This window comes from Phytophthora cinnamomi, assembly GCF_018691715.1.
Source record: "Phytophthora cinnamomi strain GKB4 chromosome Unknown Contig32, whole genome shotgun sequence".
Lineage (NCBI taxonomy): Eukaryota > Oomycota > Peronosporomycetes > Peronosporales > Peronosporaceae > Phytophthora > Phytophthora cinnamomi.
The window spans coordinates 412,881-429,547 of NW_027150965.1; the positions used below are offsets into that span (position 1 = coordinate 412,881).

The 16,667-nt window shown below is 55.7% G+C and overlaps 1 protein-coding gene across 1 annotated transcript; it reads right to left on the reverse strand.

Annotated features, from left to right (window-relative positions):
* Positions 1-99: 99 nt before the first annotated feature.
* On the reverse strand, positions 100-4,207 carry IUM83_18582 (Exonuclease mut-7; the record flags this gene model as incomplete). Its single annotated transcript, XM_067943591.1, has 14 exons — positions 100-824; positions 942-1,079; positions 1,169-1,581; positions 1,657-1,757; positions 1,830-1,922; positions 1,989-2,047; positions 2,119-2,212; positions 2,286-2,486; positions 2,661-2,848; positions 2,916-2,967; positions 3,051-3,103; positions 3,170-3,413; positions 3,484-3,996; positions 4,127-4,207. 14 exons carry the CDS (start codon positions 4,205-4,207, stop codon positions 100-102), a joined length of 2,955 nt encoding a protein of 984 aa, XP_067792891.1.
* Positions 4,208-16,667: the final 12,460 nt, after the last annotated feature.

A 16,667-nucleotide genomic window follows, 5' to 3' on the forward strand; every position in this document is an offset into this window, starting at 1 on the left:
AGCTTGATTGTATAGGAAATGAGAAGGTTGCTGAACACTATGCTCTATCTTTCTTATGAGCACTGCAGGCTTGCTAGTATCTCAAACTGCACCAGCGGGCTAGATAGAGTCGACGATGCTATCCTCGTCAAACATCCGCAGCAGGTTCGCGTAGTTGGAGTCGTATTTGGGGCCTTCCCAGTAGATCTTGTGGCACACGCGGCAAACCCAAAACTCGGTCACGACTTCCAGCACATTCGGGTGCACCTCGTCCTCGGTTTGGTTTCGCACGTAGTCTAGGTCGACGATATCGAACCCCTTGGCATTGCAACGTGAGCAGCGCGACATCATCTCCTCCTTCACGAGCTTCAGCGCGAAGTGAGCTTTGATTTCCTGAAACTGCTTGAACGGGTCGTCGCTCGATACCACGAAGCACGCACCGGCATCTCGTCGATTGGCCAACTTCTTGTCGCGAGTCAGCAGAATGCGCTGTTCACATACCGACAGTGCCAGCAGCGCTGCCTTGTGGTCTTGACTCGCGGTCTTCTTGGGGACTGAATACGGATCCCAAATGATGACGTCCATCCCGATAGTTCGCAGCCACTTTCCGACTCGCGCCACCATGGAGTCCGCGAGGAACTTGTACTCGCGAATCGGTCCCTGTCTATTGTGGCCAACCGTAGATGTAGAGTTCAGTGGAACAGGCGGTTCCTCCTTCGTGTTTGTCGCTGCTGCGATGGCAGATACACCTCGTTGAATATCACCTGTAGCCTCGATGTCAATCAACGCAAAGTATGCCTTGGAATTCAGCCACAATAGCGCGTCGTGGGATCCTCCACCGCACACTAGAGAGTCGGCATACCGCAAGGTATCGCTGGCAAAAACCCGAATGCGACAACTATATCGCGGCAATTGCTCAGAACCAACGCGTGATGACCGGTGCCCAAACGGAGGGATGGTACCTGGTTCAAAGCCAAAGTTTACGCAGCACTCCGCTGGCGTCGCAAGTTTGATTCGCCGTCGGCTAACACCACAGAGCGTAGCAAGTTGAGCAGTGTCCAATTTGCAGTTTGCTTCAATGCATGCAACGCATGGCTCCTCTGTAAACGCGGCAAAGAAAAATAGCAACAATTAGTTGCATCGAAGAATTACGTCGAGCTAGATTGTAGAGTAGAACTACCGCACTCACCATCGGCAAAGAAACAAATAGTGTTGACGGCTACAAACGTGGCTGGTTGATCCGAGTCCTGGGATTGCTCCAGCAAACCTTTAACCGTGTGGAGATCGAGAAATGTCAGTGCGGTATCCAAAAGCTCGTCATTTCCTCCGCCTCCAGTTTGCAGGCGCTGGAACTCTCTCTCTTGATGCAGTCTCTTGCGATCTTCCCAATATTCTTCGACATATTGTGGCGTTAACAGATTTGCGACCACGTTACCAAATCCTTCTCTCAGTTTACTATCCATCCACTCTTGGCGGTATGTCTGCCGCAGCGCAATTGCCTCTAATGCTCCCTCGTTCTTCAGCGGGGACGAATAAATCAGATCATGGATTTCAGCAGCTGTGTGCTGCCAAGTTGGTAGTTCGGCATCCTCGTCCCTGTGACTACAACACATTCCCACTGTTAGCTGGAGCTCTCCACACAGATGGGAAAGCAAAACTACCTGATCCTATACTCACAGCTTGCTGGTCATCTGAACAAGGCAGTAAGCGTCTAAAGCGGCATAAGTAAGTTGAGGTGTTGTGAGCGGACGCACGTCCCAGTTCGACATTTGCATTCGCTGATCGTTTCAAATACACAAGCACTCCATTAGCGAATAACAGGTTTTGATCGCTTCTTGAACTGGACTCACCTTATCGAGAGGTCTGCCCAAGATATGGCTGGTAGCATTTGACAAACTGTTGCCTATTGATATTCCCAGCAACTTAGAAACGACCTCACTCAGCTGCATCACATAAATGCTGTTAACGATTTTGTTCAGACAATTTATCCCAGTCCTTGAAAGATATACCTCTAGAAAAGGATGGATGCGAATTAAGGTGGAGCGCTCAGGGAAGGTTTGATGCAGCACTATATCAATGATATAACCACTGTCGTCAGTATCATACATTTCTCACAATATGGCATGAACAGCACCGTACCTTTCAGATCTGTGTCGAAACCAAACCCAACTTTGAGGATAAGCGGGCAAGCAAATACACGTCCGAGAAAAGCATCAAACAAGAAATCGTTATCCTGACACATAAATACGGGGTTAGGACGCTAGCCACAACAATCAATGCAGTAAGTGAGGCAGAATGCCAGGTACATGTAGTGCCAGCAGATCGATAATAAACACGCGCGACGATGATGAAATCTGCAAAATACTCGCCACCGCGGTTGTTGTTGTCGAGCCACTAGATGCAGCGATTTTACTCGACGTCGGTTTCCATTCCACGTCCAAGCCAATGATATGATCAGCGTCGAATGCTGTGCGGTTTGAAGCACCGGAAAGTTCACTACTGTCTCCCTTACGACCAAAAAAGTGATCCATCGCATCATGAAGTGACTCTTCAGTGTCACAAAACACAACGGCATCATGCTTCAGTTCAAGGGCTAAGCAGCCATTTAGGGCAGCTGCATTGGCAGAGTTCGAGAGTCCATTCGTCCGGAGTGTGCCTCGTTGCGCAACCATTTCCCCCACCTGGGACTCAAAATCTGGAATGTTGAGTATTTGAGCAAGCCGCACAGCCCATTGGATTTCTCCAGCAGCCACCACGTGCTCAAACAACAGCTTCTGGAGAGATGTATCATTTCCAGCGAACGACAGAGCCATCTGCCAGCGGTGCCGCTCTATAAGCTTCATCAATCCATCATGGCAGTACAAGAGATCTACAAAGCCAACAACGGATGAGTTCGACAAGCACTACTTTTAACTGCACAACAAACTACTACACACCGATATCGGGGAACTCTTCTTGTAGACCGAACTTGTAGACGATTCGGTGCGCCTGCCATAAAGCGTTGAAAACCATACTGTAAGTTAGGAGCGCGGTTTGGCGAGTATTCGCACAGCCATCCTGCTCAAATGTACCCGTTTCACGTCCTGGGTCGCGATAGCTTCGTCCACCAGTAGTTTCGCTAGATCTGGATATCGTGCATAACGAGTAAGGTCACCAGCCCCTTAGCAACATCAAGAGAGGTAGTCTGTACCATTGCTGCCAGATCCGCCAAAAGTTTTAGCGAGTAGCTCCGCTGGTGACCAGTCCTTCGACTTGGCCATTGCCTTAATCGTCGATTCGAATGACCATTCCAATGAACTGAAAATGGTAAAAAGTTTTATCAATGCTGTGTATTTCTTCGAGGCGAGAAGACTCTGAGCTCCACCTCGAACTGCTTGTGGCTCGATGTTGGTAATGGCGAAGAGCTCCAGCATCTCCACCACCAGCTTCTGATCCTGCAGACCGCAAAAGAGAGCGTGAGAATGCCGCCCCAGCGCATGTCACTGTATTGTATTCACGCTGTACCGCGAAGGTTGCGTCGAGCAGACCCCGCACGCAGAACTCTCTTAGGGTTTCGTTCTGCTGGCCTTGGACCCGGCATCTTTCCAGCTGGCGGCCGTTGATGTCCTCTGTAGTGAGCGTTCGCAGGGCATTGATCACCATGAAGGCCAGCGGCGCGTTGGGCTGCGCCTTCTTCTTCTTCTTCTTCTTCTTCTTCAGCTTTTGCTCCAGTTCCTGCCCCCCCATACCGTCGGCAGCCGCTGCCTCTGCCTGCGCCTCAGGCTGTGGCTGCGTCTCCTGGGCCAGACGCAGCACGACGAGCACTGCGAAGGCCCAGAAATCATCCTCGGCGCCTGCACTGAGGCCCGAGAACGACCGCGCCAGCGCCGTCTCGAGCTCCAGGAACTTGTTGGCGCCGCGCGACGGGGCGCGTGTCCCGTAGAAGGCGTCGTGGATGTGGCTCGCACACTGAGAAGCTACGCCCGCCTGCGCTCTGGGGCGCTGAGCTAAGAGCTCCGACAGCTCCAGCTGCAGTTCCTGCATGAATGCATTAGGGGTTCTCAGTTTTTTTATTCAGCAAATCGGACTTTTTCCGGGGATGTGATTGGCCAGAAAAAAACGCTAACGGAACGAAAATCGTTGCGGTCGAGCGGCAGCAGCAGCTCACTTTTTTTCTAGCAACCCAAAGGTCCACCAGGGCCGCAATGGCCACATAGATGTCGTCGCGTGGACAAGACCACCGCTGCAATCTCGTCCCTCTCCTCCAATGCAAGCAGGTGCGAGCAGAGCGTTCATAAGGTCTGTCTATCAATTTAACAGTTTTATGTTGCCACTAGAGTGGTGTGGGGTAACGGGGTTGCACGAGGGGTTACCCTTTTGGTGTAGCTTACACAAGGGTTACCCCTGGATGAAGTACGGCCGCGGGCCAACCATTAGGAATGAACTAGAGCTAGTTATAGCTGATAGTGATGTGCAGATACTTCCACTAAAGAATTCAGTACAGTTTGCCTTTTGCAAGGAAGTCTTTGTGACTTGTTCTGAGCGGGTCCTCGGATAGGACCCTGCTGGACTCTCGGGGTCGTTAAACCTTCCTCTGTGCAAGGAGCTACGGCAGCCCCGCTGCACTTGGTAGCACTTGTAGTCAATCCCTCACCTGAGTCTGCCAGACTGTACCTCTGTGAGGATAGAGCAAGCTGCGTTCGCGAACCTGGCCCCAGGCCAAAAGGAGGCGCTTAAAAAGCTGGTGTCCCTGTTGGGACCGGAGGGCGTAGCGCACCTAGCCTCGCAAGGCCCGGACGCGATTAACGCGCGTCTGGAGGCGTTCTCAAGTTATGAGAATGCTCTGCTGGAGCACATCCAGCAACGGATGAGCGCGACGACACCTACAATTGTAGTGGGTCTAACTTGACTCACTACTTTAGCTTACACGTTGCGCTACGTGTAGGAGGAAGCGTAAGTACTTAGTAATTACTTGAGTTAATTATATTTGAATACACAAATATAATTTAAATCAGATAAGACCCCAAGTGACTTAGATGAGGTAAAATGAGAACTGTATTTGTTTGTAAATTGATCTTCCTTCTAAAACTGCTAAAACTGTTTATCATCTATGAAAGGGGTTGACAGCGGCTGTGTGGTATCGGGAAATGAAGCCGAAGCCAAAACCCAAAGGCGGGACGAGGGGCGAAGAAGACTCGAGGCGCCGGCGCTAACTGGCAAGTCACAACCCATCGCCAGTCATTGGACCAAACTCCCCGATCGCCGATTGGCCTAAATAGGCCGGTGACGATGACTCGTCGACGGTCCCAAGTCAAGCGCGGGCGGTTGCAGCTCGCTAAGTACGGTGCGAACCTACTGGCAAGATCCGAACTTATGAGTCGTCGGCGCCTGTCCCCCCCAGTCGTCGGTGGTGTTTCAGCGGCCGTTTGAGTCGTCGGTAACGCCGCCACGTCGCAGAGAAAGCGCAGAAGAGTCGTGAGTTACAACTGGCGGTCCAAAAACGGACGCGTTTATACTTGATATTTGTATTGATCGATAGGAAACTTAAGAGAAGACCAGATAAGCCTTCGGGCAACAATAACAGAACAGCTTTTCCTCCCAACCACGCAAGGGCGACACCGGTGCCTGCAGTGAACGACCTGCAGCTTAAGGTAAACCTGGTAGGTAGGATTATGACTGTCGGTGGGCACATCTACTAGTGTAGCGTGTGTTCATCCCTGGCAGGGACAAGAGTTAGTGGCCGGTGTATTGGTAGCGACGAGTCGTCGCCAGGAACTGGAGGAGCGAGAGCGCACTCCGTTTATTTCTTCCCGCCGGAGTATAGCTCCGGCACCCTCGTATCACGCCGTAAAAGGCCGGGACCCTTCCTTCTGAGGGCCTGCGAGGTATTTTTTGTGTGTGAGAGCGTGCTAGCCTTTGCTCGTGGCTAGTGACGCTGAGTCTTCCGTCGGTCGACTAGCGGAAGCTCGGTACACAGGGGAAACATCAACCCGGTGCAAGGGAAAGTTCCTGGGCCTTCAGGTTCTAACCCTAACAAGCCCATTGAGTCTTCAGTGACTTGGTGGGTGTTGTTGGTGGGGAAAGTGTGCCTTATATAAATTAGCGCGTGTTCCTACACGACAACTGGTGCCGCGACCCGGGATTGGTGTGACCTTCTGTGTTTCGCGCTACTGCAGGTCGATCGACTTTACGAGCAACCAAGAAGAAGAAGAACAAGAGCAAGAAATAGAAGAAAAAAGACGAAGAAAGAAGAAAATGGCGAAAGGATCACGTTCAGCGGTACCAGCAACTCCAATGAAAACTGGCGGAACGCGTGGCGACAACTCGACTGCGGCCCTGATCACGCCACACCTCGACCCGATTGCTGAGCGGGTCGTCAGCTTCGACGACTCGATGACTGGATCCGACGCCAAGGACGAAGAAATGGATGAAGACTACGACGATTACCTGGAGGAGAAGGCGCCTGCACCAGCGGTGGTGACACCCGAGACTCCGGGAGATGCAGTGCTGTCTGCGGGACGCAGCGCGGGCACGCGTTCGTTGTCGCGAAACCTCGCGGTTGAGCTTGACGATGACACGCGCTCCGTGACGCGCAACCTCGCGGATGAACTGGATGATGTGGATGGCCCAGGGCCAGCGTATGACGACTTGGAAGACTTTGAAGACGCCGCCGACGACTCGAGGTCACCGGTCCTGACGACTCAAGTGACCGAGCAAACCGGCCGCCACTCAACGGTGACACGCCGGCGGCCAACAAGGTTCTCGGTCAACTTTACGAAGAGATGAAGAAGAGCGACTGGGGTGAGCTATTCGAGCCCACGATGACTCGCCAAGCGGTTTGGGCCGATTTGTGTCACGAGTTGACTCGCCCAGTGAGTTCCGTAACAATCGAACAAGTGGTGAAGGAAACCGAACGATTTCTGAAAGCATTGGGGCTTCGGCCTCTGGCGCACCCTTTACCGTCGACTCTGGAGTGCTGGGTGCCGGCCGAAGCGGGCGCGGAGCTCTGGACATGGAAGAAGCGACTCCGCACAGCCTTTGGTGTGAACTCGTTCACTCTGGACGACTCGCGGAAGACTCGTGCGGCTCGCGAAGTGGTCGACCCGGCTAGCGTACCGCTGTCGACGACTCCGAAGAGGACAATCCGCAAAAACCCCAGCCGAAAACCCGCCGGAGGGGTGTTTAGCGCGTCAGGAGAGCGATCCCCGTACTTTCAAGACTCCCACATGGTGACTCCACCAACTACGGGCTACTCAGACCGCGCTGGACGCACCACCGATGACTCAAAATCGGCCAGGGGCACGAAAAGCAACTCAAGACGGAGCACGATCCTCCGCAGCGGTCCCACCGACGACTCGTCGGACGAAGAAGCGGACATTACCGGCGATGGAGGAGCGCAGATGGGCGAGTACCTGCGCCAAATCCGTGAGGTGACCGAATCCGAGTTGCTTAACGCGACTCCGAGGATCGAGGTGGCAACGCATCGCCCACTGGGGTAGATCAAGGCGTTTTCGGGCACCAGAAACAAGAGCGAGAACTCGATGCAATGGCTTCGCGCCTTTGTCTACGAAATGAAAGGAACACGAGCATCGCCCAACGATTGGTGCATGCCTTTCGAGCTGAGTCTTCGGGACGGCGCTCTACATTGGTACCGACAACTACCCAAGAAGACCAAGCGAACGTGGAGCCTCTTAAGCGAAGCTTTCATCAAATACTATTGCTCCCAGTTCAGCCAGTCAGCAGAGACTCGCTACTACTCCGCCAAGCGCGAAGACAAGGAACATGTTTGCGACTACCTAAACCGGCTCAATGGCTATGCCAGGAGCGCCGGAATTTGGTTTGAGAGCAACGGCCGCAAAGCACGCGACCACGTCAAGCGGTTCCTCGAGACTTGCGGCGACCGAGGACTCGAACGGCGCCTGTGCCACCTGCGCATCTCAGACATACATGAGTTGGAAGAGATGATCCAAGAGATATTGAAGATTGACGAGCGCAATTCGTCCCGCGAGTCGTCGCTGCCTCACTCTCGAGCTTGGGATGCCTCCCGACGACGTGATGACAGACGTCGCGATGACTCGCGCCGCCATGAGCGCTCGGGAGACACTCGCTGATGTGATGACCGCCGCCGTGACGACTCGTGAGATGCTTACAACCGCCGCGACCGACGCGAACGAGATTATGAGCGTCGTCGCGAAGACTCACGCAACATGCCTCGCGTGAGCCTAGCTGAAGCATCTGTCGCCGACATCGTCGCCGAACTTCATGGACGGGACACGCGGGACACGCGGAGCGAGCTGCAGCAACAACGCCACAGATATGATGGCGACAGCAACAGCGAAGATGGAAGTGAACACGGCAGCGACGACTCCCAGCGTTGCGGCGAAGACTGGGGTGATAGCTATTCGTCAGATGGAAGCGACCACTACCTTGCGGCAGCCAATGACAACGAACGCCGAGTTGCCGCTGAAGGCACGTACGCCCAGTCTGCCACCCGACAACCCAGGGGTGACTCAGCGGGCCGCAGCCAAGGCCGGGACAATCGGTTCCAGAACCGCGGTTACCGCGACGAGAAATCTCGCCAGTATGGGCCGTGCGCAGCCTGCGGAGGCCTCTATCACTCGGCGCACTACTGCCGACGTCGGTGCAAGCTGTGCAAACAAGTGCACGACGCCGGAAAATGTGAAGTGTTCCAAGAAATCACCAAGATCGTCAAGTCCAAGGTGGACAAGAAAGACCTCACACCCGAGCTCCAAGAACTACTGTTTTCGGACCATTTAAACTAGGCAGCCCGCCAACTACGACTGGGTTGGTCCCAATCGGGCTGCCACAGTTAGCAGAGCCTGCAATTGAAGCCGAGTGCATCGTTGCATTTGTGGGCGAGTGCGAATGGACGAAGACTGAGCAAGATAACGACATGAAAACGACGGGATTGGAAAAGGAGAGAGGCGACTGCCTCGGTGGGGGTGTATGGTGTGAAAAAGACGATAAGGAAGAGGCTGGAGATACCACCGAAGACTGCTTGACAAGCGCAGTACAAGGGGACTCACGCCGACGACTCGCTCCGGAAGTACGACTCTTAGCTGGAGAACGGATGGGATGATGGTCGGCACAGAAATTTGACAAGCGCGTACGGATGCGGACACTGGTGAACGGAGCCGTGAACGACTCGCGCACGAGGATATTGCTGGACACTGGGGCAAACGTCAGTGTCATCTCGGAGAAACTTGCCAAGCGACTGAAGCTCCGCGAAGTAGTGGGACATGGACGTTGCATGGATGTACAAGGGATCACCAAGGGCAAGATGATGACGACTCGCCGAGCGAAGGTGAAAGTCACGCTTGGATGGGAACGCGTTTATGTTTTTGAAGTCTGGATAATGGATCACTGCACCGGGGTAGAAGTGGTGCTTGGCACCGACTTTATGATCCCGGCCGGTATCCGACTGGACCCCCTAAAGGCTTCGTGCTGGGTGCGTTCGAAATGGAGAGAGTGTTCGACTGGGAGCTGGCGTCCTGGAAGGACTCGATCAAAGCTATGATGGGCCCCTTGGCTGGGTTAGTCGGGATGGTCAAACGCGAGGCCAAACCGCCCCGCGTCGATCGGGGGTGTGTGGTTCCACCGCCTCTGCTACGACCCCAATACCAGTCGAGTGTGGGCTCGGACAGCAGCATCGAGTCCCCAAAACGAATGCCGATACCAGGTCGTCCGCCGCGAATCATGCAACTGACAGCTGCACCGACGCGGACGAAGAGCCAGTCCCCCGAAGAGAACGTGATCCCTAAAGCATCGGAAGACGCGATCATCCGGCTGATGCGGTCGACAAACGCCAGGCGCGCGATCAAGACGAGGATCCGGAAGACTTGTTCGATCTGGAAACCGAGACGCCGGGAACCGCGGCCGCGGCCTCAACCGCGACGGCTGGAACGAGTCTCACCCGAGTACGCCTCTCCGCGTTTTCTGAACCCAAGGAATTCCACGGCCGAGACGCCAGCGAAGAAAGCTCGAGCATGGTTCAACCGGGTAAAGTCCGCGTCGCGTCGCGACGGAATGACGGGAGAAGAAGTGTGTGCGCTGTTCGGAGACTTGATGGCAGGCCCCGCCCGCCAGTGGTACTTGCAGCTATCCAAGAACGCCCGGAAGTCATGGACTGACATCACGGAACAGTTCAGGATCCAGTACTGCGGCAAAGGCGTGTCCATGGCAAGTCGCTACTACCATGCATCGAAACACCCCGACGAAACTCCGCTGGAATACTTGTACAGGCTCAACGTGGCGGCCATGCGGGCCAAAATCCCCTACGCGGACGGAACGGCCGAGGAGAAACGGGAGCACGTGGAGCTATTCATCAACACCCTTGGATCCCAGGAACAAGAGTTAGCATCCCGTCTCACGCTCATGAAAGTCCCAGATGCGAACGCCCTGGAGAAGAAATTGCGCGCTCGACAACGAGGACTCGCTCATCAGAAGAAGGCACTATTCGGGTCAAACAAGTTCCGACAGAAGGCCCCAGTCTCGCCGGCGCCACCCCCGCGGGCGGTGCACGCGATCCATGCCGCGACAGACGGCTACGACTCGGGGCGGGAAAGTTGTGACAGCGAGGACCAGTTGTACGACCAGGATCGGGATTAGGACGACCGGGTAAAAATGTTTGTGGCCGGCCAAATGCCGCCGGGGGAACCCGCGTGTCGCGACGCTGGAGTGGACGATGCGGGACGCGATCGCCCCCGATGCCGACATTGTAGCTCGCATTGACACTCGGAGGGAGACTGCTGGAGTTTGCTGACGTGCCAAAAATGTGACGGCCGTCACCCGACGGACCGCTGCCTGCGCGCGTGTAAGGCCTGTGGAGACGTGCACGACATAGGTGGATGCCCAATGGAAAAATTCTTCAACCAGCTTCGTCAATGGTATGATCCGCAGAAACACGCGGGGATGCTTCCACTGATAGCCGAAAATATGTTAAACTAGATCGCTCGCTGGGTCAGAAACCAGTACGAGACGAGCGATTCGTTTTAGTCTATGTATTTGTGACCAAGAAGTCGCGAAAGGCGGTTAGTGAAAGCTCGGCTGCCTCCAACGATAATACATGTGAATCCAAACGGGTACGTACCACGCGTGAGCGTGCTCCTCAAGTCGCGACCCTCAGATACGCGGACGAGTATGCACGAGAACCCCTTCTGGACGCGATTGACTTGAAACCGGGAGAGCGACGTGGGTACTGGAAACATTACGCGCCGCAGAAGTGGTACAAATAAGCCAAGATTCATGGGAACTCGTGAGGTAGGCTGCCTGATCGACACAGATGTGACACAAACTTGCGTTGGAATCCACGATGAAACGTACTACACAATCGGAAGAACGAGAGTCAAGATCACCTTGGCGGGGAACTTGGTGTACTTCATGGACCTCTGGGTGGGGGATTTAGTAGGCCAACACGCGATACTGGGGACGAACTTCTTTGTCCCAGCAGGAGTACGTATCGACACGGCGGATGGGACTGCCTGCCTGCCGGACGAAGTCCGCATTCAGCTGATCGGGAGGCGACCTCTGTACGGCGCCAAGATGCATCCAATATCCGCCGCGTCGCCACTGAGGATCGACCCAGGACGGACACAGGACGTCTCGCTGAGATCCGACCGAGCCGCACCGCTGCTCTGGGTAACTCGAGGGAAGTCGTGGGTCATCCATCACCCTCATCAAAGGAAGGATCGGGCGGAGATTGTATCTGCGTGTTACGAACATCGGGGAGTGAAGGGTAACGCTCGACGCTCACACTCCAATAGGCTGGTGGACGCCTGCAGACGCTGTTCCGCGCGCGTTCGGTTTCGTTCAACCGGGTTCGCGCCGCTACCAAGAATGACAGAACCTGGCGTACAGCGCAACCTGCGATGCTGACGATGTCTGGGTTGGGGAGGAATCCAACGTTCCCATGACGGAACGCCCGACATACCAAACCCCGCAGAGAGTCCTGTGTCGAGATGGGGGACGGTCTGCCAGCCCTGAGGAAGAGTGTCCAGATGTGCTGCCCGTGATCGCCGCGATTGTGACCACTCAGAGCGAAGCGACGAAGAATCGACCCAAGATCGAGAAGCACGTCGAAGCAGCCCAGAGACGCACGTCTCAGACTTTGAGATGGATGTCCAGGTCGAAGCGGAAGAGGACGCAGTCCTCATCCATGAAGGCTCCGACCTCTTCGCGGAAGACCTGGAGGCAGAGATGGCAGTCTTGCTGGATCTCTCACTGACCGCCGAAGTGAAGATCGAAGACCTCAAGGTCGGGCAGTCGACCAACGTCGATCCAGAAGCAGCCGCCCGCGAGGGAGAACGCCTGCGCCAGATCATCTGGAAGCGGCGGAAGTGGCTAATCGGGAAGGGTAACGCGTTACCGCCCGTAGCCGTCGGAGTCGTCTGTGACATCGATGTTGGAGACGCGAAGCCCGTCGCTCAACGTGTCAGAAAAATCCCGCCACAGTTCAAGGAGAAGGTGGCCGATCTCATTAAAGGCCTCCTTAGTGCAGGCATGATCCAACCGTCGACGTCACCCTGGGCATCACCCATCGTTGTGATCGTTAAGAAGAATGGGGTCGACATTCGACTCTGTATCGACTACAGGTTGGTGAACGGCCTCACGCAGCTGATGGTATACCCGATGCCACTGGTGAACGACTTGCTGGAGGACCTCGACAAGCATCTGGGGTACTGCTCCTTGGACATGGCCAGCGGGTTCTGGGTCGTTCCCATGACAGATCGTGCTCGACTCATTTCGGCCTTCATCACCCCATTGGGTTTCTTCGAATGGCTGCGCATGCCTTTCGGATTGTGCAACGCCCCCCCCAGATTTACCAACGCTTGATCGACAACGCGCTCTACGGGTTCTTACGATTGTCGCCCGACAATGCCGCGCGGGACGTTTTCGAAGGAGGCGATCCCGAACGGCCGGGAATGCATTCCGTTTTAGGCCGTCGCGCGTACATCGACAACATTCTGATTGGAGGCAAGACTTGGGACGACTTGTGTGAGAAGGTTGAACGTCTACTAGACGTATGTGAGCAATGGCATCTGTCCATCAGCGTCGAGAAGAGCGAGTGGGGAATGTCGCAGGTCGACTACCTGGGCCATTAGGTCACGGAACGTGGTCTCCGAAGAACTTGGAATCGCTTACCGCGTTATAATTTGCACGCACGCTAAAGGGTCTGCAGTCCTTCTTGGGTAGCCTCAACTACTACCACCGGTTTATGCAGGACTTCGCCGTATACGCGGCCGCGCTCTACACGCTCACGGGGCAAGATTTCGAAGCGTATTCAACATCACAAGAGGTCCGAGAACAGGAGAAGTGGAAGCACGCCCGCGCGCGTTCGAAATTCTTAAGGCCAAGTTGACTGAGACCCCGATGTTGAAGCACTTCGACCCAGAACGGGAACCCGTCGTGATCGTCTATGTGAACGCCTGGGCCATAGCCGCCGTTCTCGCCCAAGTCCACGATGACGTGTGTATGCCCGTTAAATTCACCAGCCGGACGTTGAAGCCCAACGAGCTGAATCACAACATCGTCGAGAAGGAAATCTTGGCTCTGTTGCGGGCTCTGAACGACTGCTTCACGATGCTGGCAGGACGGACGGTGCGCGTTTTGACGCGTCACACGACTTTGGCATGGTTGTTCAGGCCGAAAGGATTGCAAGGCCGGCTGTCGCAATGGGCAGCAGTGCTCTCACCCTGGAGACTGGAAGTCTTCCGGTCGCTGAAGGGCGAAGATAAGATACTCGGGACGCTGGCCGCGAGTATAACCCCACGCGAGTTCGTGGACGCGGCCTTGGAAGAGATCGCCCCGCGAAGACGTCCATCCCGGACCACGGTGATCCCGATCCCCACGGTTGCCTCCGATGAGGAGTTGTACGTTGTGAGCTTCGACGGCTCGGCTAAAGCCAAACGAGAAGGAGGAGCGTGCAGCACAGTCGTCTAGAAGCTGCCTGGATGGAAGGTCGCTCGAGCTGCCTCTGGGTACGCGGCCGACCTTACGGTCAACGAAGCCGAGTATCGAGGCCTGCTGCTGGGATGTTCTTTACTCGAAGGACTAGAAGTTGTACGGCTGATCGTCTGCGGGGACTCTAATCTCGTCATACGCCAAATGCGAGATGAGATGGACTACAAGTCGCCGGGGCTAAAGCTGCTACGGCAACAGGCCAAGAACGCGCTGGAAGCGTGGCCTCGTCATGAGTTGTTCCATGTGCGTCGGGACTGGAATGCAAGCGCCGACATGGTGGCCGGTCAAGCTCTGCAGCGGCAAGCCGGGCTGAACGTCTCCGACCTGCGAGAGACTCAAGATCTGATCACGTTGAATAGACTGGGGGAAGTCGTGCGCCCTAGGACGCACGAAGCGGATCTCGATCCACAGGAACCGACGACGCCCCACGACAATGTGAGAGAAACGGCGGCCCCGGTGCTACCAGTGATCGCACGATCCGCTGCAACGCGAGCCGCGTCCCACCGATCGCGAGCTCCAGAGGCTCTCCGAGAGCTGGAAGTACAACGTCTCCGGCTAGATCGCGTCCGTGCTGCCCACGACGAGGAAGTTTGGATCGCCAACTTGAAGAAATACTTGCGAGGTGAACTGGGAAGTCTCTCAAAGCGAGAAGCGAAATACTGCCGCAAGATCGCACCTCAGTACGAGGAAGGCGAGAGCGGGCTGCTGTGCTATCGCACACGAGGCAACGAGGCCGCCGAAGATCGAGACGCGATCCTCAAGCTGGTCGTCCCAGAAACGCTCCGATACGACATTCTCCACCACTACCACGCGAGCCTCGAGGAGGCCACCAGGGGATTGGACATACGTACCAACGCATACGACACCACTTCCACTGGCCCGGCATCTTCAAGAGCGTTCAACGCTACGTCGGAGAATGTACGGACTGTGAGACGGGAAAAGGTCGACCGACGATACAGGGCGAGTCACCAGGCAACATTGTCGCGACGTATCCGTTCCAAGTCATTGCGATGGACCATATTCCGTCGCTACCCGCGTCGCACAAAGGGAACACCGAACTGCTTGTGTGGGTTGACTTGTTCACGGGTTTTGTCATTACGAAGGCGAATGCGTCGTGAAGTGCACAGACGGTAGCCGAAGTTTACGAAGAGGCCGTCTTTCGACGTGTCGGCGCAAGTGAAGCCATCCGTCACGATCGCGAGCCCGGTTTCATGGCCGACTTCTACAAGGCGTTCAACAAACTGATGGGCCAGAGACAGCGAGCGACACTCGCGTGTCGTCCTCAGGCGAACGGTGCTGCAGAACGAATGGTACAGACGGTAACAAGAGTGGTCAAGATGTATATCACGGACGTCGACCAGGGTGACTGGGATGAGTATGCCGAGAGACTCACTTTTGCGTTGAACACGGCCCACGATAGAACGCGGGACGAGACCCCGTTCTACCTCGTACACGGCTGGGACGCGCGGTCTACGCTGGAGGCAACGCTCTCGATCGGAAACACGTCTGTGGTGTAGGGAACACCAGATTTCGTGGAGCACTCGAAGTCAAGGCGGAACAAGGTACCAAGACGACCAGGAAAGCAGCACCGACGGTACTGCTCGGCTGGATGGTACACTGTGCCAGTCCGCCGAGCTCGCCGAGTTCGCAAGCTTCACGAGCGCACTGCGGCCGACTGAATGGGAATCAAGAGCACCGGAGACCATGGACGGGTGGCTCCACGCAAGGAGAAGACGCACGTACGGCGGGCCGAGTGCGGGGGGCGCTAGGAGACGCTCAGCCGAGTTGAAGGCAGTTTCCAGGCCTTGAGCTCGGCTAAACAGAGCCGCCGGCCGCCCAGACGACGCGGGGTACGGCCAGAAGGCGCACATAAGGACCAAGCGTGAGCCCGGCGAGCCCAGCAGCACTCAGCCGAGTCGGCCAGACCTCCCCGTTGAGCTCGCCGGGTTATCCGGACAACTTATCCGGCTCCGCCGAGTTCGAGGCGTTGTAGCGAGGGTGAAGGGTCGGCCGAGATCCGAAACCACTCCATTTCACTTGATATTTGTATAGGACCTTAGGAATAGTAGAGGCGCCCTTTCAGGGCGCCCAGGAGACTTAAGAACAAACAGAGCAGCATTTTCTAGGCCCACAACACGTGCACACTTTCCGGTAAGTCCCTGCACGGGGTCGGATTATGCCTGCCGTCGGTACTTGAGAGGCATAGCTTGTAGGGTACTCGACTGGCAGCGCCAAGAGATTAGGTCGGTCCGGGATTGGGCGTTGGGTGCTCGCCAAGTGCGAAGGAAAAGTCTCGCTAATTCAGCGAGCCGGTACGCCGGACAGCCCGGGTGCCGTTACTCTTCAAGTCGGGTTGCTTCTGCCCCGGCGGCCTGTAAAAGCGCTAGCGCACCGCCGTCCATCCTTTGGTGGAGGGCACAGGAGTTTGTGAACGGAGTCCGCTAGCTCGGCGGATCTCCGGAAGAGTGGACCTTGGTTGGCAGGTGTCGGCGAGAGGCGAGATACCCGCTGTCCCGGTTGGGCCGAACCGCGAGGGGACAACCCCTGCGCAGGCCAACAAGCGCCGACCTAACTCGGCGATTGTTGTGGTTTGTGCTGGAGATCCACATCTGACGATATTTGTGTATTCTGCAACACCACAACCGGTGCCGCGACCCGGGAACAGGGGTGAGCTTGTGTTTCGAAGGTACCAGCTAACCACGGTTTTAGAAGAGCAAGGAGAGAGAAGA